The following is a 13,790-nucleotide window of genomic DNA, read 5'->3' on the forward strand; positions in this document are numbered from 1 at the left end:
ACCCAGCAATTTCTTCCTGTCCTGTTAGTTCAATAGTTTAAAACCAACCAACCAACCAGTTACCCATTAAGTTTTGTTGTTTTCAGTGGGAGGGTGGTCAGAATTACCTAGCCTGCTTAGATTTCTGTAAAAAGAATACAGAGAGGGCTTTTGTCAAGTTTGGTGTTGCTGGTTTGCACAGAAGATTCCTGGATTTTCTTTTTCATCTTCCCGTATCACATGGTCAGGTTTCTTAATTTTACTTCCTAAGCTTCTGTTTCTCCATCTGTAGAAAAGGCATTTAAAATAGCCACCAATTCTGGAATTTCCAGCAGTGAAGTCTGTAGAACGCCTTGAGAGTTGAATTAAAATTATATTTACTTTGCCTTGTTCCACAAACAACTTAAGGTGATGAAGTTTCCCCTTTTCCAAGAGCACCACGAGGAGTCCCGACGGAGCGGGAAGGGCACGTGCGGAGCGCCCTGAGCGGTCTCCGCCCTGCAGTTCCCCGGCGTTCGGCGTTCGAGTCTGCGGGGCAACCTCCCTAAGTTACACGCACACTGTTTTATTGGCAAACGAGAACTTTCCTGAGAAGACGGTCCACAGCTTTTAGCAAATTCTCAGAACCAAGGAAATTCATGAACTACTGAACTACATACAAGCAAATCTTAGGCAAATAACTTATCCTTTTTATACTTTCGTTTTCTAATCTATATTTTGACGAAACACCTTACTTCATGAATTTACTGTAAGAATTTTTCAAAAAGACAGTAATCTGTGAACATGCTTTGAAAAATTTCCATCTTTTTTTTAAAAGGTGGAACATTTTCCTGTGTGTTTTTTTTAAAGATGGGTAACTTTTTTAAGATGGAAAACTAAGGTATAAAGAGGATTAAAAAAAACTTAGTAAAATGGTCCACTTTTTTTTAAACACTTACTTAAATGTTCAGGATATTAGTATCACAGAGGGTCCCAAAACACTGTAAAAAAGTGTTTATCATAATGACACTGACTCAACAAACATTTGAATGTCTACCACGTCTGAACGCAGATGGAGATGAATAAACACCACGCTGTACTGTTGCGTATAGGACACAGGCCCCCGGATGGTGAGCGCTGTTTTAGAAACACACTCAACACCTACAGAGGCCTGACGGTGGGCTGGGTGTGGCAAGGAGGGTCTGTGAATGCCTTCTGGAGGCATTATCACTTAATCCCCTACAGCGCATTAGCCAGCATTAGCCAAAGGAAGGTGTTCCTGGCTGGAGTCAGCACGGGCAAAGGCAGAGAAATGGAGCAAACGGTGTAAGGTGTGTATGCGTGTGTGTGAGCGTGAGTGTGAGTGTGTGTGTAAGGCGGAGCAAGTCAAGATGCTGGTGCAGAAAATGAAGGGCAAGCCCTGAGGCTATCTGTAGCCTGGGCCACGTCAAGGAGGGTTTTGTGGGTTAGGCTGGACTCTGAGCATTATCCTCTAGGCTAAAGGGAGCTTGGGGACTGAACTATTAGATTTTGTTAGAATACTCTGGTAGCAGAGTGGGAGGGAGAGGGGGCTGAGGGCAGAAAATCTAGTTCAATATTTTTTGTATTGTTTTAGGAAGACATTGGTGAGCCTGAAATGGGAGTTGGAGAGAAGACAGATTATAACATTATTTAGCGGGTAAATAACAGGACTGTGTGATTGATTACATGTGTGGGGTAACACAGACGGAAGGCTCACTTGGGTGGGAGGGTTGAACCCCCAAATGAGGTAGAGAATCAGGAGGAATATGGTAAGTTTGGACTTGTCACATTTGAGTAGGATCTGGTGGAAATGCATCGTAGACAGGTAGTACAATTCAGAGGTTTGCGCTAGAGACATACACGCACAGAAGCTTTAGTCGACAGATGATGGTGAGACCACCCAAGAGAGATGTAGATAAATGGGACATGCCCACATTTCAAATCTAATGGTGTCAAGAAGAGCTCCAGAGAGAAGGGACCCAAGATGTTTCAATATAGAAGCCAAAGAAGCAGTGTCAAGGAATGAATTCTCAGCAGTGGCAAGGACAGGAGAGATCCTCCAGTGAAATGACGACTAAACAGTCATTTGGAAACTGAGAGGTCACTGATGTTTAATGAGGGATGAGAACCAGCCGGGAGACGAACAGGAAACTAAGCAGTAAATGGAGAGGAAACGTACACAGCTTGAGAAGTCTGGATACGAACTGGAGGAGCAAGGCTAGAGCTGGAGTTATCAAAGGAGTTACTTTCTTTTTAAAGGACGGCAGACACAGGAACATGTTTGTTTACTGGCTGAGGAGGAAGAGAAAGGGAGAGGCTGAAGATAAGAGTTGCTTTTCCCAGCCTCATAAATCTGGTAGAACTCTTCTCATAAAACTTGTAGCCAATTCATCAGGAGAGCTCGCGTGAAGAAAAGCTAAATCCATCTGAATAAAAACTACAGAATGTCTTACCTAGTTTAAGTCAAAGAAGTAACACCTCAGTAGCTAATTACAGAATTAAGTAAAAAAACAATAAAGCAGGTCACGATAACTGTGCTAATCTTGCTCTATTTTTTAGCATGTGGGCCACTAGCACAGCACGACTGCTAACAGAGTGGTGTAGGTCGATGCCTGGGAACTGAATCCAGGCCACCGAAGCAGAGCACACTAACCACTAGGCCCCATTGCGGCTGGTCCCAAGATAACTGTTATTTTTAACTGAATTTTGTTGCCAAAGAATGATGCTTCTTTTCTCTGGGATGAACATAAATCAATATAAACCAAAATTGTATTTTTCTGCAGAGTTTATGCTATAACTGGTAGAAAAGTCAACTGTCAGCTTACACTACTCACCAGGAGGGCAGCACGAGCCCTGAGAAGGGGTGAAAGCACAGGTCCCTCGTGAACGTCCCCATCAGGGCACGACAGGTCCTGCATACCATGTGCCCACGGGACAGCATGCAGGCACAACTCCTAATTAGCAAGGACCCATTTCCATGTTAGTTCAAAAAATTTTGGTGAAGTTGATAATTCTAATGCTTTTAAAATTCCTTTCAAGAATGTATTTTTCTTTGCTGGAATAACCTAAATAAATATTTTAATAAATTAGATTTAATGGAATGAAGAATTGTGAACAAAATGAAGATAGAGTTGTCTCTGGGGAACAGATAACAATTAGAGAAACTTTTGAATAAAATAAAGTGATAGTTTAAAATGAGGTGAGAAGAGCCTGAACACATGAAGAATGACTGATTTTAATTGGCTGTAGAGTGCTTTGGCTGGTCTCTTTAAAAAAGAGACAAAATCTAAGTCTTAAAATGTTCAAACAAAACAAAAACTCAAAAATGTATTTAAAGGCTTGAACCCGGGCCTCTGTACACGAAAGGGGTGTTTGTAGCAAGCTAGTAAAACCAAGGAAGTTTTGACCTAGATTATTCCTTCCCCTCATCCATTCACTAAGTCAACAAATCTTTCTCGAGCACCTGGGCAAGGCCATCAAACCCTTGGCAACACAAGAGCATAATCTGTTGGTGCATGTCCACACATGCTGAGTTCCTCCCGCGCAGACTTGCCAAGGCCGGTGGCTTCCACTGTGCTCCCTTTGAGGCCCACCCACCTCCTCGCTGCGCTCCTGCTGCCTCCTGGTCCCCTCCCTCATTCACTGACTACTTTGGCACCTGATTTAGCTTTCCTCTCCAATACAACTTCTGCCACCTTCCTGGACGACATGAACGGCCACTCGTCCTCTCAAGTTTCTCGATGGTGTTTTGTCTTCACTGATCTTCTTTACTTCATTTGGCCACTTCAAGGTCACACCTTGGATCGTCCTACACTGTGAACTTGCTTCTGAGATCCTGGTCTCCGACGAGCATTTCTTGTCCTTGCAAACCTGCTTGTTCAACAACTCCCAACAGACCAGAGCTGTCACTGGACTGTGCACTGGACTCTCTTACTATCTTCGCAATGCTTTGTGTAGCACTCGCGTCCATACTCATCCAGTTTAGATACCGCAGGACCATTATTTCAACCATTACCCAGTTATCATCCTTTTGTTCTATCAAACTTACCTGGCAAACCCCCAAGTATCTCCATTTTCTCTGCATCTGTACCCAGGCATCAGGTGCTTCTAGGGAGGGGAACGAAAAAATCACAAGGCCAATTTTCACTGTGAGTTCCTGGCCATCTAATAGTTGGGTCCTCCTATAGTCCTACGACACCTCTGGCCACTTTATTCTCCACCATAATTATTTTAAAACCCTCTTTTGCAAAACTCCAATCCCCTCTGGTCTCTGACTTCAGAGAAAACCAGTCTGCACAGGCACCTACCCTCTTGTCCTTTCTGCTAGACTCGAAGCAGCCCCTCCCATCTAAAAGCCAACGTGCCCACCAGTGGTTTGGACCCCATCCTCCTCCATTCTTTGGACCTCCCCGCCATCGCTGATCCCTTTTGCCTCTCTTATCTTCAACTTCTCCCTCTTTCCCGGGTCCTTTTCAGAGACACTATTGCCTCATTCTCTCCTCCTTTCACATCCAATTCAGAGTTGTGTAAGGGAGCTTTTTTCTGACGTCTGCCTCCTCTACTACCTGGAAGGGAAAGTCTCTAAGCCATCAATTATCTCAGGAGGTTAAATCCAACAGATGCTTCCAAGTCCTCACTCTGCTCCCTCTCTCGGCAGCAGTTAACAGTTGTGCAGAGCAAACCCTCCCTCTGGCTTTCCTGACTTTGCTCTTCCTGGGTTTCATCTCTTTACTACCGCTGTCGGCCTCCTCTGCCTGCTCCTCTTCTGCCACTCACCTTTTGAGAATTCCTATGGATTTCCCCTAAGTCCTCTTTTTTTCATAGTCTATAGCACAGATCAGCACTTTTTTTCTTTAAAGGGCCAGATAGTAAATTATTTTAGGCTTTGCAGGCCATAAGGTCTCCGTTGCCACTACTCAAGTCTGCCACTGTAGCATGAAAGCAGCCTAGACAGTAAGTGAACTAACGGGTGTGGCTGTGTTCCAATAAGACTTTATTTATAAAAACAGACGGCAGGTGGATATGGCCCCGGCCTGTGTTTGCCAGGCCATATTCTGCGCCTTCTGTCCCCAAAGCTGTATATCCAACTACCTACAATCCACATTCCGATGTCTCAAAGGCATCTCAAATCTTAATGGAGGACCTATGCTCTCTCCCCCCAAATCTGGGCTCCCTCCGGTGTTCTACTAGGAGGCAGCACCATCCCGAGCTGCACGAGGCAGAGAACAGAAGGCACCCTTCGCGCCTCTCCTCCTCTCATTCTTTGACTGGAGGACCTAAAACAGGTAAGTCTGGAAATGCCATTATTTGAAGCACACAGTCAAATTTAACATTTCACTAATAGAGCTAAACTTTATTTCCATGTTTATTACAGGTTCATCTTTGAAGTTGAATACATGGTAGAATTGATTTAACATACAACTTGGGAGAAAAGCTGATATTCTCCACTGAATGGGTTAAAAAGGAATGTAAAGCTATAAAATACTTGCTTAAGTGTTTAAGTGAATTCTAATTATGGCAAACATAACAATAAATACCTTGCTATTTTTCTCTTTCTAGTTTTCTGAGATGGATTTCACTATAAAATGTTTTCCATAACAATTTATTTCAAGAAAGGAAATAAGGGATAATCCTTAAAACCATTTTACTTTAAGTGTAGAGTACAAATAAAGAGTCAACACAGAACTCCTATCTCCTATTTAAAATACAAATACTTCATGATAATTAGGAATCGAGGGAGATTAATCTGATATCAACTGCAGATCTAATGACTTAAGCAAACCCATACATGCCATTTGCTTTTGTCTGGAGGAGTTAGGCTGACTTAAGGTGACACACGGCAGAGTTCTACTTGATACCTATGTTAACCATTCCCTATGAGAATGGGATGGCCAGATACTAGGTGCTTAGCGATGGAAACTCAGGACTAATCAGCTCCAAGTGACTAAGAGCTAAGAGAATTCATCACTCCACCTCCTCAATCTACAGCCATATACAAATTTTAGCATTCACTGAAAGTTTTAAAATAAAACACCAGATATTCTGAAACTGCTGAAATTCACAGTACAGAAAGAATATTGTCTGTAGTATAATTCCAATGTTTAAACAAAATCAAAATTATAGCTGGTTATCAAAGTTGTCACTGGTAATAAATATAGTTTTAATTCTCTATAAGCCCTGTAAGCACATTTGGTGAAGGTGTGTTCTTAATGCCACTAATCTATGCTTAGACACATTTAAAAAAAAAAATCATCTTAAAATTATTTTTCACCAGGGATTACATGACCAAAACTCTTAATAAAAGTGAATATTGCTTACTGTTCTCATTAAACAAGTGTTTAGAATGATTTGCAAAAACCTATTATTTTTAATGATGCTTATAAAAGATGTTAACGATAACTCACCTCTAATTAATTATTCTACTGATAAAGTACTTTTTCATGTAACTGTTTAGGACAGATAAATTATGGCTTTTCACTTTTTAAAATTTCACATTTACTATCATGTTGTTAAAGCTTTTCTAAATCAGTCTTCCAGTATCAGATTCTTAAATGAGAAAAGAAAGGACGAAAGAGACAAATTCCGCATCAACTTAGCCTCCTCCCTTCCCTGGAAATCAACATTTCTCTTAAAATTCAAGGCACGCTCCTTTTCTTAGAACAGAGGTCGACAAACTTGTTCTGTAAAGGGACCACAGAATAAACATTTCAGGCTCTGTGGACCACAGGGTCACTACCACAATTACTCAATTTCTGCTGTTGTCATGAAAAAGCGGCCACAGAAAATATGTATTTACAAAAAAAAAAAAAAAGAGTCTGAATTTGGCCTGTGGGCCATAGCTGACCAACCCCTGCTTAGGAGAACTGACCTAAATATAAAAGAATCATCTTAAAAAAACCAAACTGATCCAGTCAAGTGCGCTGACTGCCTCGACTCCGGCAGCCCATCACTCTGAACATCTGAACGTTAAAACCCTTTGGAGCTCGCCAGCTTTCTGTTTTTGGTTAAGATTCTTCTATTCAACTTCAAGTCATTATGCTTTCCCACTGGGGATAATCGATTCTTCGTTTAAGAACTTGCTTGGGTGTTATTTATTGAGGGATTCAGTTCAAAATTAATAAATGATGTCCATACGATTTAATATCCAATTTAATTTTTTAAAAACTTAATGAAAAATATAACAGAATCAAAACATTTAAAATAAGTACACTACCTATTCCAGTAATTCATTTAAGTCATATAACTATAGAATATGAAAAATAAATTCAGAGGTGTGATTACTTTAAAATACACTGCTTCCACTTTTGTCAATATTTTACATTTATGTATATATTCTACAGTGGAAGCAGAAATTCTCTCTAAAAACATTATCTCCTTAAAATCTTGAGGTGCAGCTTAGAGCCACAGGCAATATCTGACATATAAAACTGCAGTACAAGCCTTTCCAATTTGGCATTTCACGGGCACAATGCAATGACGCACGTGTATAAGCACTGTACAGTGCCTGGACATTCCAGTGAGAACCATGATTTTCTTTAATACATATTCTACAAGGGGCAGTGAGGTTAGTAATTGTATAAGGTATGTCTGACATAATTTTCAGATTGTACAATAACACAAACAACTTTGTTAAGGCCATGTTTTATTTGCTGATTAATGGACAAAAGGCAATGTAATTTATTTTCAAGTATTTTCTTGAAAGTCTGTGCTCATAAAAATCATGAAAAGTTGGAAAGACTGTTAAATCACTGAAACTTTAAATATATCTTACACAATCTTGTTTGTACAAAAATACAAGTTAAATATAAACATAAAGCAATCATGATAATTTTATGCAAATCTGTTTTATGTGATCTTCAGTTATATATAAAAGTTTCTCGGTTCTGTTATTTGTGAAAAGATCAATACCAGATTGAATTACTATCTATTGGCAAAGGGCCCTAAAAAGCTTCCTTTAGCATTAATCCTTTAGACGGTTAAGTGCATTTCCTAATTTGAGATCACCTAAACACTGGAAAAAAAGAAAAAAGTGAAAGGGCAGTATGTCCATAAACCAACAAATAATTTGGCTGTAATGTATCATAAAACACAAACCGCCACACATCTGTACAATAAACATTATGCATTACATACTCACACACAGGTGTATACGTGCGTGTATGCATGTAACACACACACGCACGCAGACACACACACGCACCCAGTCATAAAACAAAGCCTAATGGGGTGCTGCTTCCAGTTCGATATTCAGCTTTGCATTTTTTCTCACTTCATCAAATGAATAGCTTTTTGTCACCTTCCCATTCTTGAAGACAGTATGGAGAAGATCCTGCACAAATACAATAATACTAAAATTTAATGATTATATTAGACTAGTAAGCAAAATACTTAAATAATGCTTTGATGAATTAGACTGACTAGTCAAACAGACATGTTGATGGGTTCAAATTATGATTTTATACACAGAGAATGGCGGCTGGAGCAGGCAGAGAGCAAGGCACTATCTAAAATGGCTGTGTAGAAATATTTAACTTTTATGAACAGGAACGATTTAAATATGACATTCTTCCTTAAAGGAAAAACAAAAACACCCAGTTGACCCATCTCTTTTTTTCAGGTGGAAGACGCTGGCAGCCTGGCAGAACTGTGGCTGTCGCTGTCGGCAGGACCGACAGCTCAGAAGGAGCCTGCCACACACTCGACACCGAGTAACTTATCAACCTGGAAGTCAACGAATTTGCTAGTCACTGAGTTTTGGGTTTAAACAACTAAACAAAGCGCCTAAAAAACAAAAAAAAAAACCCAAAACAGAAACAAAAATAATTATTGATTTCAAGACTCTGTATATTCCAAAAGTCATCGACATGCGCAATCCGTTTGATCCACGGAAGGAGAACAAAGATAAATGAAGAGAATTAGGACTGAATTCCCTTTCCGATCTGCTAAAGCCACTCCTGTCTCACTAAGGAATTCTCGGCCTCTGGTTTGTTTCTCTTCAACAAATGCACATCAGTGATCCACTGAGCCTAAGTTTTCCATCTAGTCTGAAGATTGAGGTGCATATGACATTACTTTTTTTTGTCACTGTGTAGTTTCAAATCACACTGCTCCAGCTATAGCATTTTCTTTCATCAAGTTAAATATAATCTGTCAAGGAATGGTGGTTCCTCTTCTTACGTTCACGAACTCTTAGAATTGATGCCTTTTTAAAGTCACAGTTCCGACCATGTCTAAAGTGACGTTAGTCTACCTGGGATAAACTAACTCAGCCAAGACTTGGTAGCTAGAAGATCCAAGAACTGCACAACAGGCTATGTAAAGGGATCTAACACTCTGTTTAGAAACTTACATATTTTTGTTAAAGAGAAAAACGTTATTTCATTAATTCTGGCTTAGAATCTTACGACAATAAAAGCAAATTACAACATTTGATATGGTATAAAGAATCTAATAAACTAGCATGTTTATGTTTAAACTATCCTCTGAGGATATGAGTATTCACAAGTAAATATGTGGTTTTTTTCAATCCAGTGGCGTTATAACTTTTCTGTTCACGAATATAAATGTGCTTTCGCACGTTAAAGCCCGTTAGCTCGCACGGGCCACTTGAGCGGACGGTCACGCACCACACAGCGTTTTGGTCAGTGACAAACCGCATCCACGACAGCGGCCGCACAAGATGAGTACCACGTGGCCTAGGCGTGTAGCAGGCTACACCATCGAAGCTCGTGCAAGTACACTCTATGAGGTTCGCAAAATGATCAAACTGCCTCACGCTGTGTCTCGGAACACGTCCCTGCTGGTAAACCGTGCGGGACTGTGCTGTGAAGTTCTCCAGTTTGGTTGACTTGAATCAGAAAACTTGGTTAAGTCTAGGTGTCGCCATTTATTAGCTTTATAATCTGAATCAAGTCACGTCATTTCCATATCTTACACCACTAAGAGAACACAATTTGCTTTTTTCAATAGCCCAAAGAGTTGTGAGACTCAAACAAGACTCAAGAAAACCATCTGAACTGAATTCTATTAAGTTTTTAAAAAATGGAATTATCTTTAATAACATTTTAGAATTCGGATAGCCCTTCTCTTATCTATTAAAATTACCAAAGCTGTCCTGTAACACAAATAGCAATGGGAAGTCTAAGAACAGCATCCTTTAAGGATTTTAACTACGCCTCTTCAGAAACGGTTCACTACTATTTGGCAGTGAGAGGAAGATCAAACCTCATCAGGCACTCCCCTGCTGGTCCACGTGGACAAACCTGTACCTTTTTTTTGAATGTTATAAGATTATTTCACGCAATGTGCATACAGGTCTCATATTTCTGATCCACCCACTTCTTACTCTTCATCTTATTTTGGTAGGCTAGGTTAGGAACTGTACATTTTACAGTAAAACTACTTTATCCTCCAAGAAAAACATTGTTCTGAAAATAATTTTAAAATAAAATACAACACAAAAGGTTCCTTTCTTAATTTGGAGAGCCAACATACTACATTAAAAAAAAACCAACGACAAAACCAATCAGCATAGATACATACATGCCCATATTCCTCAAGGTCTCCTTTTCCTTCCTCAAGTGTAACAAAATTCCCTGCTGGTGTCCTATGTAAAGATAATCGGCCTTTTTTGGACCTTTTGTTGGGATCAGCAACTGGGTCCTTAAAGACATTAATCTGGAATCCAAATAAAGAAAGTTAGAAGAATCATCACCAGAATGTTCACTCCCATTTAGAAAAGAAAGTATATACACAATTTAGACATTTTAAGGCACTTTATAGGTATAACTAAACCAACCACATGGAGCTTTTAGAAACATCACTCTAGTCTATTTTGGAGGACAGAGTCCTCTTACAAAAAAAGGTTTGAACAAAATCCAAATCTTGCCTATCCTTTCTTATCAGTGCAGAATGTCAAATACTGCACTGTGGTAAGTCTCTGAGGTTAAAACGTGACCCTTGGGGTGTCTCCTTCTACACTACGAATTGTCCCTAAACTGATCAAGGATAGCACAGGCATACTATTGGGAAAAAAGCCACGCTGACTCTATTATATAATCTGTGGCAAGGAAACCAGGATCTGACTACGGTAAAGGCTTTCCTACTTCGTAGCCTTTTCCTGTTGCTACTTTTTACTCATTATCTTGTTACTGTCAGGAGCGAAAAAGACCTGGAGCACCTGAAGAGAGCAGAACGTCTGTTTCAGGGTCAGAAAGGCAGGAGACGAAACGTCCTAGAAGCGGCTAGTGGCGGCTATGAAAGGAGCGACAGAGGGGTCAGTCCCAGCACTGGCCACAGAAGGACGGCGCGAGGCAAAGCAGGGAACCCACGCAGGCGCTCTGACAAGCTTCGTGTCCCCACCCCCACAGACGTTGAGCCACACACACTCAAAGGCTGTAACGAGCTGGGGGACTGCTGGTCGGCGGCCTTGCAGCTGGGTTCCCCTGCTCCGAGGCTACTAGAACGTGATTCTGGTATCACAACTCCGACTTCACTCCACCTTCCTCAAGCACTGTTCTGACAAGTCTACATACTTGTTTATCTTTAATACATGATGGCTGTGTCAAGGTTTTGATTCAAAGGTACATACTGAATCAGTGGGAAATGTCTGACCTGCATTCTCTCTCTTAAGTAATCTATTTTCTCTCCTTTTTCCAAGTCTCCCTTTTTCTCCTAAGTCATGTTATTTATTACCCAATGTCTCTCTTCTTTCCTTGTTTCTAAGTCAAGGCCAGCAGTACCTGACAACTATTAATACTTCAGGACCACATTACCCTTTGACTATTGCATTCAGCAACTGCATTCTACCTAGATACATAAAGAAGGTACCAACACACGAGTGAAAGTGGAAGGACGTACCCCAAGACCATTGGTTACAACATAACTACACTTGAAGGAACAATTCAAGAGATCTCTTGTTAATTTCTGTAGCAAAGCTCCACCAGAACCGAAGGAAATATTTTCAATACTCCATTTTTTTTGCTTCATGCCTTCTACAATCTAGAAGATTAAAAAATAAAAAACAAATAAATAAACAGAAACTAAGTATTTTGGAAGAAGGAGGCAGTTTTCCTTGGGCCATAGTGATAAATACTAAACCACCCAGAGCTGTTTTATAACACAGTAAATAATGCGGGAAGAACAAGGCCTACACAAAGTTACAGTCCACGTTTTCTCCTTTAAAAGACCCACACACCCCAAAACGGGCAGCCTGAGAGAGAAGTGTGGGAGGAGGGCATTTCACTCAAAGTTCCTGAATTTGTGGCGGTGCTGTCATCACCGTGGCTAGGGCTGGGGGAGTGAAGGGAATGAGAGGGAGTGAGAACAACTGGCGATAAATATCTGAGGTTACTCGAGTCAGCTTCTCCCATCTGCCTCTGGAGCTTTTATCGCCCGGATCCCAGGAGCACAAGCAAGGCGGCCGAGAACCATGCCCCAAATCACCTGACTAGAGAGAATGACTCTAACCATCACCAAGAAACCTCCACACGTTATTGCGTCAGAGTGCACGTCACACATACTGGGGCACTTAAAAATTAATGGACACTGGCGGAAAGACAATATAAAATATTCTCTTCTACGTAACAGTTGAGACACCGCAGGGTCAATTACTCTGGCTGGTGCTTCAGCGCCATAATCAAAATTCTGAACAGATGGGTGTTAAGATTTACCACTGGATCATCTTTGGGAGAATGATCATCTACTAAGCCAGCTAGAGAGACCTGTATGAACATACAGTTCTGGCAACTAAAAGAGTTCTTTCAAGGGACACATATTTTAAAAGTTACATTAATTTATTAAGCTACATTATTATCAATGTCATTTGCATTTCTCCTACGTGGGACTTCTTTATCCAGTATCTGACATCTTATTCGACATATTCAATCACTTTTATGATAGAAGGTGGCAGTGAAATCTAGTAACCATCCCTTTAATTTCATGAGAATAGTCAAAAGGAAGTAACTGGAAAGTCTAGTTCTATTTTATCCAAACAGGACTTTCAGAAATGATTAGAAAATCATAAGCAAGTTTAATAGTTTTATGTGAAATATTAATACAAATTCACCATATTCCCCTCAAATACTGAGAGTCTCAAACTGACTTTTTATCTATTCCTTATTTTCAATATTGCAAGATAAAAATACATCAACTCCAAGGACTCACCTTTTAACAAACCCACATTTAGAAATTCAACTTTCTTTTAAAATTCCAACCTTCTAATTCTCCTGCTATATGTGTACCTGTTGTTTTCTTTTTTTTTTTAACCAGAGGAATCAAGATGGAAACATATACAATTTATTTCAAAGTGATTCCTTAGGCTGTACACAAACCCAGTCTCATGTCTTTATTATACCTGAACCCAGAATACCCAAGGGCCCTGAATTCAGATTTATTTTTCATTGAAATAACTGTGAACAAAGTATAACTAAAACAACAACAACTTTATGAAATTAAGGCGTGTTCCAAAAGAATGAATTTCAATATGGAAGAAATGCAAAGAGTAGAACAGAAAAATGGAAGAAAAGAAAGGGAAACAGCCTGACACAGGGTAAGGTGGTTTGAGTAAACTATGGAGAAAATATTTTCAGACCGTCACCTGATTTTAGATACGCCTCAGGAGCACGAGAACAAGGAAATTACAAACAACAGTATCACCTAATGTGATGTCTTCATATTTTGGGTCCAGTGTCTTTAAGATATTCTTCCCATACAGCCTCACCAAAAGTTATAAAATTTACAGAGTTCAAGTGAATTTTTTCTGTTAACATTATGGGAAATTACAGAATTAGAAAAAAATTTACTATTTAAAA

At 40.0% G+C, this 13,790-nt stretch overlaps 1 protein-coding gene and 1 long non-coding RNA gene across 4 annotated transcripts in view; one reads left to right on the forward strand and one right to left on the reverse strand.

The window, feature by feature from the left end:
* The window catches only part of LOC111773120 (uncharacterized), a 42,370-nt gene extending 32,915 nt beyond the window's left edge, over nt 1-9,455 (forward strand). Inside the window, exons 3-4 of one of the 2 annotated variants that reach the window (XR_011438094.1) lie at nt 5,170-5,264; nt 8,597-9,455. This is a non-coding gene — a long non-coding RNA (uncharacterized lncRNA). Of the gene's footprint in view, nt 1-1,858; nt 5,265-8,596 lie in introns of those variants that run through there. The other variant, XR_002807316.2, reaches the window with a different exon arrangement.
* Nucleotides 5,305-13,790, reverse strand: part of NAMPT (nicotinamide phosphoribosyltransferase) — a 36,083-nt gene continuing 27,597 nt past the window's right edge. The window contains exons 9-11 of one of the 2 annotated variants that reach the window (XM_023638876.2): nt 11,839-11,979; nt 10,522-10,656; nt 5,305-8,308 (exon numbers count right to left, since the gene is read on the reverse strand). In XM_023638876.2, the coding sequence (XP_023494644.1) occupies nt 8,198-8,308; nt 10,522-10,656; nt 11,839-11,979 (387 nt within the window). In that variant the 3' untranslated portion in view covers nt 5,305-8,197. The remainder of the gene's footprint in view (nt 8,309-10,521; nt 10,657-11,838; nt 11,980-13,790) is intronic. The other variant, XM_023638877.2, reaches the window with a different exon arrangement.

Source organism: Equus caballus, chromosome 4 (assembly GCF_041296265.1).
Source record: "Equus caballus isolate H_3958 breed thoroughbred chromosome 4, TB-T2T, whole genome shotgun sequence".
In the NCBI taxonomy this organism is placed as follows: Eukaryota; Metazoa; Chordata; class Mammalia; order Perissodactyla; family Equidae; genus Equus; species Equus caballus.